Genomic DNA, 21,762 nt, shown 5'->3' with positions numbered 1-21,762 from the left:
TATCTGCTCTCTACAAATAATGCTCGCAAACGTGTCAGCGGCGTCAAAAGTTACAATGTTACTCAACTCTAACTGGCGGACACGGCCCTCTAGCAGGACCAACCTTTCCATGAGTATGGTGCACTAAGAACAGGAAGCCATACTCACTATGTTTCTTTCAACAAGTTGAGTTCTTACTGTCTTTGGAGTGCAGTCACTTCGGGCTTAGCTTAGATAAGTGAGCCTAGAAAATGTTTCCATACCCCCCTCTTTTTGTAAGCATTGCATTATCATTGTATACGTTAACTACTTCAATAAAGAATGGATATCTAATATAAGGAAGTACAATTTACTGAGCTTAACATACAGCATATCAATAAAAAAGACATTGCATTTTTTTAACAAACCTTTATTTCAAGGTGAAGTGTCAGAGCGAATCTCTGCAGAGTTGACAGCACAAGTAGACACGCATGTGACAAAGAAGATATTGCAACATCTCTCAGTGCTCTGAAGATGCAATTCAAAATAGCATAAATCCAAATCAGATTGCAAGGAAATATTGCAGTCTATACAACTAAGTTTGTATTTTGAAATGTTTCAAATACATAACATATAAATAATATTAAAAACTGATGTTCTATAGCTTTAAATCAGCTAGTGATAACTCAGAGTCTTTTTATATATTATTTGACCTGAGACATACTGTAATCTACTGCAGTACTTAATATCAAGAGTGCTATAGTCATTGTATTCACAAGTACCAGAAGTGTATTTGGTCCCTATAAGTAACAGTAGTAACTCTTGTGTTTAGTTATTTCTATCCCTCCTTGTCAAAGCTACCGTGTCATGGATTCATACATCAACGGAAACAACAATTCTTTGGCTCAAACATTGTGTTTTTGCCTTGACTTTTGTTCTTATGTGTCCTCACGCCTGTTGTAGTAGTCACTGAAGAAGGTGAAAATGCTGATAACCAAACACATAACCAGAAAAACCAGCAGGACCACCCAGAGAAGTCGTTTACTCCATGGAATTTTGGGGCAGATGCGGCACAGAAGAACCATGACTTCCTCCATCCTCCTGTTAAGTGGGAAAAATACTCAGTTTTAACGTTCATAATACTGTACTAGGAATGTGTATGTTAAAAATATATTGGCTCTGGCTCTGTCTTCTCTGTCCATCAACCCAACTCAACCACACACTGTCTCTGTTGTGTTCAAGGTTTCTTACATAGCAGGAGTTTGTCTTTGTCTCTGTCACCAAAGGCGTTGTTCACATGGCCTCCTATGGTTCTATCAGTAACACTTGTTGGATGATAGCAACATCATAACAGTAGCCGACATGAAGATATGCAGTTTATTTGGAATGGAACAGTCAAAAAAACCTCTGAACTCAATGGGCAATCTGTGTAGCTACGTTCCCATTGCAGTTTTTCTGCAAAATAAAAGCGATACCTCAAAAATTTTGACAACGTACATTTTCGACTTGTAGGTGCTTCCATTAAAGGGGAAATGCACTTATTTGGAATTTTGCATATCGTTCAAAATTAATATGAAAGACGTGACCGATGTTACCTTTTTTTAATGCATTCTAAATATTAAATAAACGAAAAGAAAAGTGCTTACAACAGAGCCAATGGGAGGTCCTCTATTCCATTAATAAAATCCAATAAAAGTTTATTTTAGATCATAAATCATGTCTCTTACCTGGATAGTAGAAAGACAAGGATGGAATTCGACAAGTTCAGAAGTACTTTATTAATCCCCGAGGGGAAATTAAGATGTTGGTGCACTTTGCCAGCCAATTTAGACTTGGTAATGGCGAGAACGTCATGAAAAGACACTCTGTTCCACCCCCTTTTCTTCGCAAGGATTATGAGATATTTTTCATCTAAAGAGGAATATAAAAATATTTTAGCAGTCGGCATCCTCATGACAGCAGACCGTGTACAGTAAGTGGATTTTTATTATGTTTCTTAGCTCTCATAAAATCTGCAGTAAACAGTAATCAGTGATGTTGCAAAAAAATACGAATGTTGTGATGAGTTTTTGAAATGAGTGCGCCGCATATGCTTAAAAAAAACAAATTACATAAATAATAAATGTTATCATAAATGTGCCCATTACTACATTACACATATACTTATATCATGTATATAAAACCTTAAGGGAGGTGTTTGGATGTGTTTTGGGGGCTCTATGGGGAGAATTGAATGGCTCCATTGTAAGCAGACTTTTCATCGAATGTATTTAATATTTGGAAAACACAAAAAAAAGAATAACATATGTGTTCTTGTCTTACATAAGGATTGTGAATGATAGGCCAAATTCCAAAAAAGGGTGTTTTGTGTCATGAGCCCTAATTCTGGTAAAAATCTTGTCCTGCGGGACTTCACTTTGAGGAATCTTTGTGATTTCAAGGTTTTGGAGCTGTTATTACAATTGCAACCACTACTGTTGCCGCGTGTCAATTGAAGACGAAGGCAGCGGGTGTGCGTCGAAGCGTCTGGAGAAAACACAGAGTTTTTTTCCAATATGACTGTTTCAATTTCCTTTTTTTTTAGTGACAATGGAAACACAGCTATTGTTGACAACATCCAAGAAGCCAACAATGTGCAGAAAGTATTCAGGGTAGGTTAAAACTGCTACTATGGTAAAAAAACACCTTTGCCGATTATACTATGCTTAGACCAAATTCTTAACACTTAAAAGTTCTGCATATTTGGCTAATTTGCATGCACCCCCATGCATGCGTGCAATGTGGTCAAGTTATTAAATGGAATAATATTACACAGATAATAAAAAGCTCACAGTGTTGGTTCTGCTGCATCTGAGCGTCACTTTTGATGTAGTAGAACAGACCATACATTTTATTAAATACACTTATCTCACAGACGGATGTTTTATGTAACATGTAGATGCTATAGGAAGTTTTTGTTTTCTGTCGTTTGGGTTATTGTTAGGGATGTGGGAAAAAATCGATTCGAATTTGAATCGTGATTCTCACGTCGTGCGATTCAGAATCGATTCTCATTTTTAAAAATTGATTTTTATTTATTTATTTATTTTTTATTTTGTAATCAATCCAACAAAACAATACACAGCAATACCATAACAATGCAATCCAATTCCAAAACCAAACCTGACCCAGCAACACTGCAATAAACAGATCAATTGAGGACACACAAACACGACACAGAACAAACCAAAAGTAGAGAAACAAAAATGAATATTATCAACAACAGTATCAATATTAGTTATAATTTCAGCATAGCAGTGATTAAAAATCCCTCATTGACATTGTCAATAGACATTTATAAAAATAAAAAAAAAGAACAATAGTGTCACAGTGGCTTACACTTGCATCACATCTCATAAGCTTGACAACACACTGTGTCCAATATTTTCACAAAGATAAAATAAGTCATATTTTTGGTTCGTTTAATAGTTAAAACAAATTTACAATATTGCAATCAGTTGATAAAACATTGTCCTTTACAATTATAAAAGCTTTTTAAAAAAAAATCTACTACTCTGCTAGCATGTCAGCAGACTGGGGTAGATCCTGCTGAAATCCTATGTATTGAATGAATACAGAATCGTTTTGAATCGGAAAAGTGTCGTTTTTGAATCGAGAATCGCGTTGAATTGAAAAAATCGATTTATAATCGAATCGCGACCCCAAGAATCGATATTGAATCGAATTGTGGGACACTCAAAGATTTGCAGCCCTAGTTATTGTAATGTCCTGCTCTCTGCTCTTCCCCAAAAAAATAACAGAAGTTTACAATTATCACAAAACTCAGCAGCATGCGTGCTGACGAGAACCAGAGTGCGGGAGCACATTACACTAGTTCTAAAGTCGCTGCGTTGGCTCCCTGTCATCTTCAGGGTGAATTTGAAAGTTTGACGGTATTATTAGTTTTGAAATGTCTTTATGGCCTTGCCCCTTCTTATTCATCTGACCTGCGTTTACCGTATCAACTCTTGTGGATCCCAAAGTCATCTGGCACCAAATTGTATCTTTACAAACACAGACCCACTAGTTTTGTTGTATTTTTCCTAATAACTGGGCTTTTACTTGCACTTCGCCTGATCTCTGGGGGATCAAGACCAACAGCACCAAACACAGCCTGTAACAAACCTAAATAGTCCAAATAATTCATCCTCTTGCAAGTAATTAATGAGAGCAGTAATAGAAGTGATGGGGCAAGCAAACGGGCTGAAGCACAAATGGTCAGTGTGAGTCCTATTTGCTTGTTTGACCGTGAGTGGTTTACTACGAGCATGAAGTTATGCACGTTCCTCCTATTTGTATTCTCTCATCCAGACATAAGCAAACACACCCACTCCGCAAAAGTGCTTACAGTAAGTCGGGAAAGAAGGCGGGTACATTACAAACGAGACAGACTTTTGCCATGACAACTTTCTTTCTTGGTTGCGTGAAAATCATGGACCACGGAGTATCACAAACACTTGTAAAAGTCACTGAAATCCATTAAAATGATAACGCTTACATTTGAAAAATCTGTATCCATTCAGGCTGTCCTTTTGTGTGTTGTCATGGTGATATAGTGTGTATATGCACGCTACAAAAGTGTCTTCTTTCTGGCTGGATGTGAATAATAATCTGTAGATACAACTTTGTTTACTTGTTATCGTAACAACCCTGATGGGATTTGTGATGTTTGATTCGGTGTAGTACAACTGCTCGTGAAGCTGTGACAGGTCAGAGGAGCTTGCATGGACAACTGTGTGTGTGTGTGTGTGTGTGTGCGTGTGTATGTGTGTGTCTTGTTTGTCTGTGTGGACGCGAAAGTTGGAGAATGACAGCTGACAGTTTGATATTAGCTGTCAAAAAATCAATCGAATCAATTGATGGACGTTACATTATCTATGTATTTTTGATTAAATGGTCACATATGATCACGCTCCCAATGAAATTGTAGGCATTGAACAGCCAGGATGTTCAAACACAGAATAACGCATGGGAGCCTTCTTCTGTGGTTGTAATGACAAGACACTGATGTGCATTTTGATTGTTCAGAGTAGCATTATGGTTCTTGTGTTCTCATTCCTATTTCTTTTAAACTCATCTCAATTGATGTTTCCAGGTGTGTCAATTAAGACGATAAGAATAGATTTGATAGTTTTCTGGAACTTTTTTTTATCATTTTATAATGTGTTGTGTACACTGCATTCAAACGTTAAGTGCACTATAATGTTTCACCTTCCAACCTCAGAGGCGCGTAAAAACAAAAGTAGTTAAGTCGATGGGAAAATACACAGACGATGAGATTCAACAGATAACGCCCATATTGCGTCTCGGATGAAGGCATGCATTACTAGACTTAAGTCGAGGGATTCAGAATCCGCACAGTTGCGCAACTTTGTCACTTAGGCACATGAGAAAATAGGGCCCTGTGAGCACATGCAAGTGGGGGTCATGACTCAGGACAGGAAAGAAGAAATTGTGCCAAAGTTAAAGCAAGTGGCATCAGTCAGTAGGTCTGAAGAATGCTGATTGGGCTGGCCAATCTCTCTCTCTCGTTTTCTCTCTCTCCCTCTTTATATATATGTATATACATAAACAATTATTAATTCCCTTAGTAATTATTAAATGTATTAAAGAGTAGTTCCGTTAATTAATCAACTACTTTTTTGACAAAGTAAAGATTAATTATAATTAATTACCTTTTCAAATAATTTGCCAAAAACTGCTCAAATCGCACTGGACGCTAGCTACAGTAAATGTGCAACAAACAAAAATGACAGCACAACAACACATCAGGCAACACAAAAGGCAACTTTCCATAAGCAAGCAGTGTCAAAATATAACATTTTTACATTAAATGTTATCTTTATAATGACTTATGGCTTACCATAGCTCATGGTTACTATATTTAGTCACATGGTTAAAATGGATTTTACCAGCCTCACTCCAACGCTACATCCAGTTGCGTTTGAGACCCTTGCTATATGTTGTACAACTGTACATACTTCTGTGTGTTGTATAGCATGACAAATGCATTGCATGTATTTTGCGTACCTGTTTGTTTCCATCTTTTTTCCACTTTCTTCATCCCTAATTTTGGATTCCAACAACTTCTCTGCAGCTTCCTCCACTTTCTTTTCTTCCTGGATGGCTTTGTTTTGCTTTAGTCCTTCTTGGTAGCTACAATGAAGATATTCATTTTATTTACCAGTATGCTCAAACAGTACACACTGAAATAATATTTGTATCAATCAAAAATGCATCCAGTCAAATTGAAAAGTGAAAGTGAACCTTCAGCTCTGTTGCTGTGATATAAAATGAAAAGACAACAATACAACCTAAAAGAATATGACTACTTGACATTTCAGTTTGGAGGAAACCTTTTGAAACAGAAAAAATAGCTGCTGTATATTGTAGACTTACTTACTTTTGGCAACAGTTTTAAAAGTTTTTTTTGGTGCAAAGCAACTTTTAACATCTCCAACAGAACACGATAACTGTAATATCCAACTTTAGCGCTATTATTGTTCATATAGAAAAGGAGCTTTTGTCAAAGTGGAGGAACTTATGGACTGCTCAAAAGATCAGTCGATTTGGATCCAAAACTTGCAGATGTCTGCCAGATAGCTGAAGCTTTTTGAACTCTATGTGTCTCCATGATAACGACGTCAAGTCTAGACTACCCGTAAAAAGTGTGCACACACTTTCTTATGCTGAATAAGAAACAGTCTGACACACAAAAAAACATGGTCTTTGCTGACAGGCTCCTCCTTAAAAAGAAGGAAGGCTTAAACAAAGGAATTTTAGTGTTTGCACAGTGTCCCTTTTCTTGGTTTATGGCTGCTTTCATTTCCAAATACATCATACAGGTTGGATGCATCATTAAAAGTTTGAAATGGCGTCATCACTTTCTAACTCCACGGTACATGACCGTCTAGCAGCCGTAATGGTGCTCATGTGTATAGTTATCAAGAGCAGTGCATGGGCCTCACCCTTTATTGTACGCCTCTTCCTCCAGCTTTGCCTTGAGCTCTGCCCTGATCTCAGCTCTGATCTCCTCGAGGTTGACTGCAGGCTTGGCTGCCTCGCCTTCCTGCTCCGTCAAGTTCTTTCCACTGCATTGTTTCAGATAGGAAAAGTACAGTTAAGGCCTTGCACATTGGCAATATTGTGGCAAAACATTGTTAGAGTGCGTCTATCACAACATGGACCTGATGAACCGCAACACAGGCTGATTGGCAGAGAGAATACAAAGTTTGTTATTGGTCGTCTATTCGCAGTCCACTACTGCTCTTCCACTGTGACCAGGATGTGACTGGAGCGCTGACTCTGGATTTAGTCAAACGCTTGTGTTTAGATTATGAGCCAGGATAGCAACCGCTGTAAGATTTGATGACATTCTTCCTTTCATTTCCACCTTTCTCAAGCTTTGCCACATCCCATCCTTAGGTCACACAAACAAGATAAAGTTTCTCTGCGACATAAAATACTTTTTCAGGAATATTTGCACCATTGTTTGACGGACAAATTAGTGACCTTTCACATCAAATAGTGTTGTGTGCATGCACTGTACAGTGTGTGTGTGTGTGTGTGTGCATTTATCTGAGTGTGTGTGCGCTCACAACCTACCAATCAGTTGTCGTCTGTTGTGGGGAATCTGGTGATGAGTTTCCTTTCGCATCATTCGCTTCATTCTGCAAGGGGGGAAGTGCTTTCATTATAACATTCTCCTCTGCAAACACAATTTCACATACTTTCTTCATTGCGGTAAACAAAGGATAACAAAACATGGAGGGTGTATCAGGTCAGATACAAATGCAATTTTGCATGAAAGACAAGTGGGAAGCTGGGCCATCAGGTCAGAAAATTAAGTGTACAATACTTATGGGCCTGATGTACTAAAATCGAAGATCCAGATAACAAGTACTAAATGGCACATTTTGCGTACTATTGAGTGAATGAAATAAGTTTATTTCGGTCATATAATCAACCATCAACCATTTTGTGTCACCAGTTTCAATCCATCCATCCATTTTCTACTGCTTGTTTAATTTTGGGGTGCGGGGGGTGCTGGCGCCTATCTCAGCTACAATCGGGCGGAAGGCGGTGTACACCCTGGACAAGTCGCCACCTCATCGCAGGGCCGTGTCACCAGTTTAACAGGACACATTATACATATTTAACAATCATACACATTTACACACACAAAAAAAAGAAAAAGCATGACCGAAAAAGGAATAGGCTGAAGCTTATATTTGCCCATCTTATACATTTACTGAAAATTAGATTGCCTGGAACATCAAAGTTGAATTAATCAATGGGATGAAATTAATTGTTACTATAATTTATAATTTTACATTCAGAATCAGAATCAGACATACTTTATTAATCCCCGAGGGGAAATAATAAATAAATAAAAAATGAAAAATATATTTCACCTTTCAAGGTTTTCTCACACCTTAACAAAGAACTGTATGTATTCAACTCATCACTGAGCTTGTTCAACCATTTGTTCTCACTTTACCTATTTCAAAAATCAATATCCTCCGTAAATTATTGTGTTCTCCTCTTAATTCCAAATACTAAGAATAAAAGCTGGAAGGCTGTTGTTCTTTACCCGAAACATAATTTCCATTGTTTTTAATAACACAATATCTGAACATTTTAACACTTATAAATAATGGATTGGAATGTTCATAGTAGCATGCTTTTGACCTTTTTTGAAGTTTAATTATTGGGTCTATGTTTGTCTATTCGTGAGTGTGTTGCATGTGATCTACTAAGAGTGCACGTTCAACTGAAGACCAGTGCAAAAAGTGCATAAGTGGTGCAAACCCATCCATCCATTTTCTACGGCTTGTCCCGCCCTATTTAAATCACCATGAAGAAACTAATTTCCCTCTGCATTAAGGGTGTCATATGATCCAACCTGTGGCATTTCATCATGTTGTTGCCATTCAGCACACACACATAATATCTACAACCTTTTTTGGGCTATATAGAAGTGCAATCTACACAACAGAACCTATTTTTAGCACGCTGAATGTATGTTTTGGGAGGCGTTGCGTTGTTGTGATGGTGAGCAGATGCAAAAACATATATTTTGAAAAAAGTTTTTTATAGCATTCACAATGTGATTCATCAAAAAGATTAAAACTGTTCTGTGGCCGCTGTTTTGCATCTATATTTAGCACGTTTAGAATGTTTGCGCAAACTGGCACAGTTTGTTAGAAAGATAAGATATGTACATCATTTTGTAATTTTGTAACTGTTGATAGACTTAAGGTACTGAGTCAAACAAATTCCATTAAATTATTTTGGTGTCTGCTGGTGTTTTTTTAATGGCGTTAAATAAGTTTATTCCATATAGGAAATACATTATTATAATATATAATATATCTTATATTATAATACATAATACAATATAACACAATATTATATTCCATTTTAATATAGAACTAATATAATACTGTACATAATATTATATTATAATATAGTACAATAATATATAACAAAATATATAATTTATTATCTTATAATGTAGAGTATAATATATCAATCAAAGTTTACTTATATATAACTAAATCACGGGTGTCTCAAAGGGCTGCACAAGCCACAACGACATCCGCGGCTCAGATCCCACATCAGGGCAAGAAAAAACTCAACCCAATGGGATGACAATGAGAAACCTTGGAGGGGACTGCAGATGTGAACTAATATAATATTATAATATAATATAATACAATATTATATACAATAATATAATATTACATCATAATCTAATATATAATATAGTTAGAGCGGTGTGTTCTGCGACCTTCAAAACAAACTCTGACAGAAGATTAAAATGAGGTAATTAGTTAGTATTGCAGCGATAAACTGTCTTATTATTGGCACATATCAAGTTTAAAATAGCATGTTAAAGCGAAACATGAATGTGAGGATGGCGCCGCTAGCATGAATGCAACATGGACAGCAAACAGAGGACAACAAACTATTTTGGCTCGGGTTACCAACCTTCCCTTGAAAAATGGAATCGTGTAGTGACCTTTATCAATCTGCAAAGGGATGCACTTTGTCCCGTACTACCGTGTGAAAACAAACTGTCTTTGAAAAATTCATGTAACTACTGCATGACAATACTCTTTATACTGCATTTTACGATAAGGCAGCAGCCCTTACCTGTTCCGGAACCAATGAGCTGACAGCACTCTCCCATGTGATCTTTACAACACAGAATTCGGCTCATCTCAATTAAGGCATTGCCGTGTGCGACAAAGACGCCGAAAGAAAACTAAACAGACGAAAACAGAAAAGCAAGGCTGACAGGAATGACGCCGAAACTGATGCTCAGCATACGAGCAGCAACGTAACATTTACCCTAGGAAGAAAGAAGAAAAGAAAAGGGTGCAAAACTAAAATTTTATATGGAAAACGAAAATATGTGGCTGAAAAAGGTGAATAATTATGTCTTCAACGCGCAGTTCATTATTTGCCATCACATTTTTTCTATTGCCCATGATGGTGGATATGTGATGTTAAACAGCATGCTGCTCTGAGACTGAAAAACCAATGGAAACTTTGACTGGTTTGTTGTCCACCAGGCAACACCAACACCCAACCGGAAGTTAAGCAGCATATAGTTTTATTTATGGACTATATTTATTTATTTAGATTTTTTTTTTTAATTAAACTTAAGTTGTTCGGCAATTTGTTCTAGATGTAGCATATTCATATTGCTCTAAAACATGCATTTCATTCAATTTAAGTTTGAGTCAAATAGTGGCATTTCACAAAAAAAGGCCAAATCAATCACCACGCTGGTAGGGGTGAAGACGATGAGTTTGGCTGGTGGTCTGAGAAAATGTGCTACCTGTAAACTTAATTCTTACTATACTCAGTGTCACCAAGTTTTAAGCATATCAATGACTTGCAGTTCTGTAGAACATTAAAAAAAAATGTTGCGGTATGACATTCTGACTACAAAATTGCATTTGTATCTAAGTGTTGGGGTATTTTCTTAAGCAAATTTTATTTTTGCAAGCAAATAATAACCTGTAATTAATCAGGATTAATCACAGTTCCAGTGTGTGATTAATCTGATTAAAAAGTTAATCACTTGATAGCCCTAAATATGATACACTATATTAGAATATAATATATCGTATTGTGTTGTATAATATAATATAATATATTTGTGGAGAGACGGAGCCGACGAGCCGACAGCAGGCTAGGACAAACAGAGGTCCTGCCCAAGATGGCGGCCAGGAGGCGGAGCATGCAGCAGAGCGGACAGGCGGGGCACGCCTCCAGCGACACTGCAGCCATCAGAGTCAGGTGCGTAAACGGCACACCTGCTCTCGATCCCTGCATCTTCTGCTGCAGCATAAAAGGGGAGAAGGAAGAGCAATCATGGCAGAAGTGGGAGAGGAAACGACAGACAACAAAGACGACGAGAACGACCCAGAGGAAGATGAGCCCCCGCGGAAGACGCAGCCACCGGCCACCGAAAGGCGCGCCGAGACGAGCAGGAAAGGAGGTCGGGCTAGAAAGTGGCGCGACCGACTGGAACCAAAACATGTTTATTGAAACAATAAACAAGAGTCAAACCTGCTACAATGCGTCTTGCATCGATGGTCCATGTAACCCGCACGATCACGGCTGGAGACCTGTCACAATATTATATGTCATAATAATGTATATCTACTCTATGAAAAATAAAGAAAACATAAGCGGCAGCAGACACCGAAATAAATCAATTAAATTCGTTCATGATATAATATAATTGTATCATATTAATAAAAAGTTCTATTTTGGTTTCATCTGACCACATGACATTCTCCCAATCCTCTGCTGTATCATCCATGTATCCATTTTGGTATAATAAATTGGCCCTAGTGTGTGAATGTGAGTGTGAATGTTGTCTGTCTATCTGTGTTGGCCCTGCGATGAGGTGGTGACTTGTCCAGGGTGTACACCGCCTTCCGCCTGATTGTAGCTGAGATAGGCACCAGCGCCCCCCACGATCCCAACAGGGAATAAGCGGTAGTAAATGGATGGATGGATGGATCAACTCGTCGTGTTTGGAGGAAGAAGAATACTGAGTTGCATCCCCAGAACACCATACCTACTGTGAAGCACGGGGGTGGAAACATCATGCTTTGGGGCTGTTTTTCTGTCAAGGGGACAGGACGATTGATCCGTGTTAAGGAAAGAATGAATGGGGCCATGTATCGTGAGATTTTGAGCCAAAACCTCCTTCCATCAGTGAGAGCATTGAATGGTTGACCAAATACTTATTTTCCACCATAATTTACAAATAAATTCTTTAAAATTCCTACAATGTGAATTCCTGGATTTTTTTTTCACATTTTGTCTCTCACAGTTGAAGTGTACCTATGATGAAAATTACAGACCTCTGTCATCATTTTAAGTGGGAGAACTTGCACAATCGGTGGCTGACTAAATACTTTTTTGGCCCACTCTATGTAAATTTGTCCAATTTGTGTTGTTTAAAGCTGTGATTGTAGAAGTGTGAGTGAAAAATGACGGTATAGTAAAAATAAAGAAAACAACAGGTACTCTAACTTCAGCTACATTTCAAAGGCGAAATGGATACAATTGGGGGAGCAAAACACTGTAGAAAATAAGATCTGGAAATTCTAAAGTGTATAAAAAAATGATGCAGTGCAATGAAATGTTATTCTATGCAGTTGAGGTGAGGACTCACCAAGGCAGGAAGAGCGGCACCAGGCATGGAAGCTAATGGCATGTTGGGGCCGACTATGGGTAGCGTCTGACCCGGGATGTTCAGGAGGTTAAACTTGGGCACCACAGCAACACTCACTCTGCGCCTGGGCAGGGCCTGTAGGCCACATAACACATTGTTAGTGTCACACAAGCTCTGCACTGGAAATTGGTACAGGGATTTATTTTAACAGTTAGGCTATTTTTATATACAGAACAACGTTACCTTTCCAAGAGTGAGCGACATAGATCTTGATGGCCGAGGAACTCCATCATCTTTATGACGAAACACAAAGTACACCATTTTAGAACATAATTACTTAACTGCCAAAGCTATTTTGAGCTGCAGTGCTAGGTAACCAATTTTGTCAGAATGCAGCAACGCATAATGATGAACGCCACATAAATTTGAATTAAAATCTAAGAGTGCATTTTAAATATATTTGAAGTGAGATCACAACCTGCAATGTTTTCCCTGTGTTTACCTCCAGTTTCTACAGACCCTCCATAGGAGCGATTGGAGTTCTGGTTGGCCAGCTTCTTAAACTCCATTAGCTCAGCGTGGTCTTTTTCATACGTTCTCCTGAGATTTTCGACATATTGCATCATGACCTCGGTAGCCTTGCTCATGCGTTTTTCCTGTTGCAAAAAAATAGGGTGAAAATAATGATATTTGGATGTACTGTTTTTAACTCATAACACGTACATGCATTCGATGTACAATATGTTTTTTTTGATTGATTGATTGATTGATTGAAACTTTTATTATTAGATTGCACAGTACAGTACATGTTGCGTACAATTGGCCACTAAATGGTAACACCCGAATAAGTTTTTCAACTTGTTTAAGTCGGGGTCTGTTATGTATGTTCCTATTATTTGTAAGTTTGTCTACGACCCATTAAGTAGACGGCACGGAGCTATTTCTTAGCGTGTCTTTATTTCAGTCGCACTTCAATACAACGACACAACATCCGGATTCCCATCATGCATTGCCCACAACCACGGCAAGTTGCGATGTCCAAAAACATAACATCTCCTCCCCCCTTAGAAAAAAATCCCCCCCCGAACAACAAAATCCTTATAGCAAAACACCATAACTCAACTGTATCATGGGCACTTCACCAATTTTTTTTTAATTTTTTTTTTTACATTGTTTGGTAACAGTTACCCAACATAACTCTGAGATGAGGTTAAACGGCCTCACCCCGTGACCACACCCATGGGGATTATTCTGCCCCAGTTGGTTTGGGTTGGTCTCTAAACATAGAGTCTATAAATTCAGGCGTTCTGGAGGACGGCGTTCTCTTACCGGATAACGGGGCTCAACAGAATGTTCAGTCTTACGGTCTCCGCTGGGTGACTCTGGAACAGCCGTGCGTGTTGGAACATCCATCACAGGATCTTGTAGTGAAGAGTCAAAAGCAGAAGTCTCACCAGTATATTCCATTGTTCTTTGGGGTGGTGGGAGCAGGAGATGGGGTGCGCTGAACTCTAACTCGTTCGGAGTATCCACCGACGGCTGGTTGGGGGCCGATGCTGTCGCCTGAAGAAGTTGATCGATGTGTCTTTTCCATACCGGTCCAGCAGCAGTACTGACGGTGTAAGAGACAGGACCAGATTGCTTGACTATAGTGGCAGGGACCCATCGGGGGCCAGTACTGTAGTTCCTTGATAACACTGGCTCATCCGGAAAGAAGACTCTTTCTTTAGCCTTCTGCATTCTTTGTTGAATCTGTTTCTCCTGTTGATGCTGAACAATATCCTTCACCGTTGTCGGCTTCAGAAAGTCAAAGTTTGTTCGAAGGTTTGTTTTGAACATCAGAGAAGCGGGGGAAACTTTAGTAGTGGCATGGGGGGTATTCCTATAGCTCAACAGGAATCTATGCAATCTCTGATGAAATGATCCTTGCTCTTGAGATGTCTTCAAAGCTTTCTTCATGGTCTGCACAAACCTTTCAGCCAGACCGTTGGTCGCAGGGTGAAATGGTGCGGATCGAATGTGTTGTACGCCATTTGCTTCAAGGAAGGTAGTCATTTCTTGTGACACCAGTTGTGGCCCGTTATCTGAGACCAACTGAAGAGGAGAACCGAACCGGCTGAAAATCTCACCCAGCCTCTCAATCGTCTTTGTAGTGGTAGTGGTTTTCATTATGGCCACTTCCGGCCACTTACTGTGGGCGTCCACACACAAAAGGAGCATACAACCCTCTACAGGTCCTGCAAAATCAATGTGCACCCGTTGCCATGGTTCTTCGGGAAACTCCCAGGGATGTAGAGGAGCTAGTTGGGGTGCCTTCCTAACTTCTTGGCATGAGGAACAGGTTTTGGCGGTAGTCTCTATCTCTCTGTCCACTCCTGGCCACCAGAAGTAACTCCTTGCTATCTCCTTCATTCGAACTATTCCACTGTGACCTGCATGGAGCTGCTGCAGAACAGATTTACGCAATGATGGGGAATAACCACCCTCCTCCCCCACAGTAAGCAACCAGATTGCACAGACAGTTCCGCTCTCCTGGAGAGATAAGGTTGAATACTGGGGGCATCGCCACCTGATCTACCCCCCATCACCATGTCCATCACCGCAGACAGGACAGGGTCCGTGCGAGAGGCCCTCCTCACATGAGCAGCAGAAACTGGCGCACCATCCACCTGACTGAAGTAACATATTTCTGCTGCCCGTGGCTCAGGCCTGGTGATAGGAAGAGGCAACCTGGACAGTGCATCGGCATTGCCGTGCAGGTCGGCCTTGCGATACTTGATGTCATACGAGTGAGCCGACAGAAGCAACGCCCACCGCTGCATGCGACTCGCGGCAAGTGAGGGTAACCCAGTGTGCGACCCCAGGATGGTCGTCAGGGGTCGGTGATCCGTCAGCAGTGTAAACTGTCTCCCATACAGGTACTGATGGAACTTGCGAACCCCATTGACGATGCTCAACGCCTCCCGCTCTATCTGAGCATAGTTAGTCTCTGCTTTGTTCAAGGTCCGTGATGCAAATGCTATGGGCTTCTCTACCCCGTTCGGCATTAAATGTGAAATGACCGCCCCCACTCCATACGGGGATGCATCGCAGGTAACGCAACAAATTATATGTCTTTGGACCCATCAAAGACAAAAATGTGGGTACTACTTTATCATTAGCAATGTCATTTGCCAATACAAAATAGTCAAAACGTTCTGCATATGCACTCCACTGTTCCACGTGCTCATCAAAAGGGCCAATATTGCCAACAACTCCTGCCATTTTCTTTTCAGGCTCTTGGTTATAAGCAATATCTTCTGACAATTCCTCCTCCTCAGACGGGTCCTCCCTCCGGCGATGTCACGCGTCTCCTCTTCTCTTTTTTTTTTTCTTCGCGCTGTTCACAACAGACGCAGGCTGTGACGCGCCAAATGCTAACTAGCCGCGTTAGCTTCTCTTCAGTAAATCACCGCCACTCATAAAACTTGACCACACACACACAATCCAAACATACCGCGCCCGTGGGATCTCAATCCCATCCTCGTCGCCACTTGTTATGTATGTTCCTATTATTTGTAAGTTTGTCTACGACCCATTAAGTAGACGGCACGGAGCTATTTCTTAGCGTGTCTTTATTTCAGTCGCACTTCAATACAACGACACAACATCCGGATTCCCATCATGCATTGCCCACAACCACGGCAAGTTGCGATGTCCAAAAACATAACAGGTTCCACGTTAATCAATTCATATGTCAAACACGTTGCCTGCAGGTGTATATTTTGTGGCCCTCTATGAGTTTAATAGTTTGGGGTAACTGCAGCCTACACACCCTGAGCAATTAAGAGTTAAATGTACATTAGGAAGGGGATTCCCATGGCCCCATTCGTCACGGTTTACCTGACACATGAAACATGATGAATTAGGGTGTGCCCTATCCACTTTAGCCGACAGATGGTAGTAGAGTGTTAAATATCTTTAAATGTGTTTCGTGACAATTCCAACTTTGACCACAGCGCCTGTTGCTGTGTAGAGCAGCACTTTCCATCATTTTCAGCAGACTGAATGAATGATCAACCCCCCTCTTCCTCCCACGTGAGACCTACCTAGGAATGGGGCCGTATGAATCCCTTCTCAACTGAATTGTTGCAAACTTAAATCCCACAACAAAAAGAACTCGACCAATAGTAAAAATGACAGTACAAACAAACAAAAAATGGGGCAACACAAAGAGCAACTACTTTTAAAGGGGAACATTATCACAATTTCAAAAGGGTTAAAAACAATAAAAATCAGTTCCCAGTGGCTTGTTGTATTTTTTGAAGTTTTTTTCAAAATTTTACCGGTCTCGGAATATCCCTAAATAAAGCTTTAAAGTGCCTTATTTTCGCTATCTTAGAAACCACTATCCATTTCCCTGTGACGTCACACAGTGCTGCCAATGTAAACAAACAATGGGAATACCACAGCAAGATATACTGACATTAGCTCGGAATCAGACACGGATTTCAGCGACTTAAGCGATTCAACAGATTACGCATGCATTGAAACAGATGGTTGGAGTATGAAAGTATTGAAGAAGAAACTGAAGCTATTGAGCGAATAGCTATTGACGCTATTCATAGCCATAGCATGGCCGAATAGCTGCGTTAGCATCGCCGGTAAAATGTACGGACCAAACGATCAGGACTTTCACATCTTTTGACACTGGAGCAACTTAAATCCGTCGATTGGTAAGTGTTTTTTTCGCATTAAATGTGGGTGGAAGGAAACGTAATATAGTTGCAAATGCATCTACAGGTTATCCATACATCTCTGTGCCATGTCTGCCTTAGCATCGCCGGTAAAATGTGGAGACACTCCAGCACATTCAATGGGGGTCTGGCGGCAGACACTTTCGCATCTTCGGGCCAGTGGTGCAACTTAAATCCCTCCCTGTTAGTGTTGTTACACCCTCCGACAACACACCGTCGAGGCATGATGTCTCCAAGGTTCCAAAAAATAGTCAAAAAAACGGTGACCCGGTGTTTGTAATGTGTTGAAAATGAAAATGGCGGCTGTATTACCTCGGCGACGTCACATTCTGACGTCATCGCCTCCAGCGCGATAAACAGAAAGGCGTTTAATTGGCCAAAATTCACCCATTTAGAGTTCGGAAATCGGTTAAAAAAATATATGGTCTTTTTTCTGCACCATCAAGGTATATATTGACGCTTACATAGGTCTGGTGATAATGTTCCCCTTTAAGCAAGCAGAAGTGTCTCTGTCAATCCCCTGGGGAACTTTACAGTGTCAAAATATTATTATTTACATACAATGTCCCACGACCCCGAGAGGGACAAGCCATAGAAAACAGATGGATACATACAATGTTACATTTAAAATGACTTAAAATCTACCATAGAAAAACTAGGTGCGCATCATGGATGATGCCAGTGACCCTCTGCATAGCATTATCAGTAGCCAGAGGAGCCTGTTCAGTGCTAGACTGCTTCATCCCAAGTGCAGGACTAATAGACTCAAAAACTAATTGGTCCCTCATGTCATCAGACTGTACAACTCCTCTCTGGGGGCAGGGGGATACTAGGATGACAGGGAATGCAAAACGATAACATATACCCCCATTATTTACAAACCCTGTTTCCATATGAGTTGGGAAATTGTGTTAGACGTAAATATAAACGGAATACAATGATTTGCAAATCATTTTCAACCCATATTCAGTTGAATATGCTACAAGACAACATATTTGATGTTCAAACTGATAAACATTTTTTTTTTGCAAATAATCATTAACTTTAGAATTTGATGCCAGCAACACGTGACAAAGAAGTTGGGAAAGTTGGCAATAAATGCTGATAAAGATGAGGAATGCTCATCAAACACTTATTTGGAACATCCCACAGGTGTGCAGGATAATTGGGAACAGGTGGGTACCATGATTGGGTATAAAAACAGCTTCCCAAAAAATGCTCAGTCTTTCACAAGAAAGGATGGGGCGAGGTACACCCCTTTGTCCACAATTGCGTGAGCAAATAGTCAAAACAGTTTAAGAACAACGTTTCTCAAAGTGCAATTGCAAGAAATTAAGGGATTTCAACATCTACGGTCCATAATATCATCAACAATGTCAGAGAATCTGGAGAAATCACTCCACGTAAGCGGCATGGCGGGAAACCAGCATTGAATGATGGTGACCTTCGATCCCTCAGGCTGCACTGTATCAAAAAATCAACGTCAATCTCTAAAGGATATCACCACATGTGCTCAGGAACACTTCAGAAAACCACTGTCACTAAATACAGTTTGTCGCTACATCTGTAAGTGCAAGTTAAAGCTCTGCTTTGCAAAGCGAAAGCCATTTATCAACAACATTCAGAAACGCCGCCGGCTTCTCTGGACTCGAGATAATCTAAGATGGACTGATGCAAAGTGGAAAAGTGTTCTGTGGTCTGACAAGTCCACATTTCAAATTGTTTTTGAAAACTGTGGACATTTGTGTCCTCAGGAACAAAGAGGTAAAGAACCATCCGGATTGTTATAGGCGCAAAGTTCAAAAGCCAGCATCTGTGATGGTATGGGGGTGTATTAGTGCCCAATGCATGGGTGACTTACACATCTGTGAAGGCATCATTAATGCTGAAAGGTACATACAGGTTTTGGAGCAATATATACTGCCATTCAAGCAACGTTATCATGGACGCTCCTGTTTATTTCAGCAAGACAATGCCCCACCACGTGTTACAACAGCGTGGTTTCATAGTAAAAGAGTGCCGGTACTAGACTGGCCTGCCTGTAGTCCAGCCCTGTCTTCCATTGAATCCAGTGCTTAAAATACAACAATAGAGACCCCGGACTGTTGAACAACTTGAGCTGTACATCAAGCAAGAATGGGAAAGAATTCCACCTGAAAAGCTTCAAAAATGTCTCTCCTCAGTTCCCAAACCTTTATTGAGTGTTGTTAAAAGAAAAGGTGATGTAAAACAGTGGTGAACATGCCCTTTCCCAACTACTTTGGCACGTGTTGCAGCCATGAAATTCTAAGTTAATTATTATTTGCAAAAAAAAATAAAGTTTATGAGTTTAAACATCAAATATCTTGTCTTTGTAGTGCATTGAGTTGAATATGGGTTGAAAAGGATTTGCAAATCATTGTATTCAGTTTATATTTACATCTAACACAATTACCCAACTCATATGGAAACGGGTCTTGCATTATTTACTTTTTGAATTATATCTCAAATCTGTTCATTGCAGCTGGAATTTGAATTTTCCTGAGGGAACTCTCCTGAAGGAATCAATAAAGTGCTATCTATCTAAAGCTCAGGGTCACCATAGCTGCTAGAAGATGTAATTAACACATTTAGTTGAAAACATGATCCTGAAATGAATACTGACCCAGCCTCACCACAGCTCTACTAGCTGACCCCAGGCAAATTGCTCTCTGTTATCCCTTACAGCAGGGGTGCCCAAACGTTTTCCTCCAATGGCCAAAGTAAAAATATGTAATTTTAAGCTTGAAACACAAATAGCCCAAATTTGAATAATAAAGTTCCTTTAATTAGTGCAAATAACATGAATAGTACAGTATTACAGTAGTTAGTCTTGCGGACATGCCATCAATGATTGTGTCAGCTTGAAATAGGTCACTATGAATATGGTTTACAATTTTGGTGGACAAAACTAAGCAACTCTCCAGGCCACATTATGCCCATAGACCCAACTTTTGGTACCCCTGCCATACAGCATTAACCCAAGTATAAGACAACTGAATATAATGACCAACATTTTTCAAAATTAATTGTTAGATAAAATATTTGCGCGTAAGATACGATCAGTGAATGACAGGAAGACAAGCTGTGACTTGAATTGCTTGGGGAGTAGTAGTTTGGTGCCACCTCTTTACAGGTTTGAAATCCCTACATTTGCATTTTTCATCATATATTTTGGCTCTGAACTGTGCTACCAAAATAATATAGTATTGAAAGTTTTAAATGAAATGGTGGACCACATTGTACACTTCTCATGTTGTGTTAACATTACCATCAGTGCTAATATTATTGTTTAGAGGTGTGTGCAATATTGAACAGTTTTACCATTTAAAAATGAATAATTAATGCAGCATTTTTTTAAATATTTTCTTGTGGGCCATCTGCCAATTAAATCAGGTAGAATGTGTTGTGAAACAAACACATACACACACGCACACAAACACACACACACACACACACACACACACATACACACACACTTGCTTATGGTTGTCCATCGAGTCCGATGATGACATCCACTTCTATCGGTGAGTTCGTAGGTGGCTGAATAGCCCTATCCTGGATTCACAAATCCTACTACAGGTAGGGCATGTAAATGTGTTGGTGGAAACGGCAACTGTAGGTGTATTACTCCTGAGTCTTTTTTCCTGTCTCCTGGCTGTCCAATCCTCCTCCAGCAGGCGGGTGCCATCCAGGCACAGCTGACGACAGGTGTTACGATCAGCAGCCACACCCTCCAGGGCCTCAGGTCTGATTTTACACTTCCTTAGTACAGACTTCAGCTGGTCTTTCTATCGTTTTTTTCTGCCCTCCAGCAGAGCGACGACCATGGTGTAGCTAGCCGTATAGCACTTTGCAAGGCAGGCGGTCTGAGGGAATCCTTACTACGTGGCCCAGCCATCGTAGTTGGTGCAGGGTGATCATGGCCTCAATACTCCTGCAGTTGGTTTTTGAGAGTATTTCAGAATGAGGCACACGATCACACCATGTAATCCCCAGGATGCGCTGTAGGCAACGTATGTGGAACTGCTCTAGGACCTTGATGTGGCGGCTGTAAGTTACCCAGGCTTCACATCTGTAGAGGAGGGTAGTGAGGCAGATGGCTTGATAGACAGAGACCTTTGTGTGGAGATGGAGGTTCTTGTTTTGGAAGACCCGACGCCTGAGTCTCCCAAAAGCTGCCGCTGCCTGCTTAATCCTGTTCTGGACCTCACTATCAACAGTGTTGTGACAAGAAAGAATGCTCCCCAGGTATCGGAAGGATGGAACGACTGCTATTTGTTCTCCAGAAACAGTGAAGACAGG

The 21,762-nt window shown here is 40.2% G+C and overlaps 1 protein-coding gene across 2 annotated transcripts in view; it reads right to left on the bottom strand.

The window, feature by feature from the left end:
* Nucleotides 1-376: 376 nt before the first annotated feature.
* Nucleotides 377-21,762, bottom strand: part of mrvi1 (murine retrovirus integration site 1 homolog) — a 66,909-nt gene continuing 45,523 nt past the window's right edge. For both annotated transcript variants that reach the window (XM_061882915.1, XM_061882925.1), the window contains 7 exons: nucleotides 13,206-13,359; nucleotides 12,947-12,996; nucleotides 12,704-12,838; nucleotides 7,603-7,667; nucleotides 6,966-7,088; nucleotides 6,028-6,153; nucleotides 377-1,059 (listed from right to left, as the gene is read on the bottom strand). In XM_061882915.1, coding sequence (XP_061738899.1) covers nucleotides 897-1,059; nucleotides 6,028-6,153; nucleotides 6,966-7,088; nucleotides 7,603-7,667; nucleotides 12,704-12,838; nucleotides 12,947-12,996; nucleotides 13,206-13,359 — 816 coding nt within the window. In that variant the 3' untranslated portion in view covers nucleotides 377-896. The remainder of the gene's footprint in view (nucleotides 1,060-6,027; nucleotides 6,154-6,965; nucleotides 7,089-7,602; nucleotides 7,668-12,703; nucleotides 12,839-12,946; nucleotides 12,997-13,205; nucleotides 13,360-21,762) is intronic.

The sequence above is a fragment of the Nerophis ophidion genome, linkage group LG02 (genome assembly GCF_033978795.1).
Source record: "Nerophis ophidion isolate RoL-2023_Sa linkage group LG02, RoL_Noph_v1.0, whole genome shotgun sequence".
NCBI lineage: Eukaryota > Metazoa > Chordata > Actinopteri > Syngnathiformes > Syngnathidae > Nerophis > Nerophis ophidion.
The sequence above is the reverse complement of the archived record's forward strand: the minus strand, read 5'-3'. Positions and strand labels throughout refer to the sequence as shown.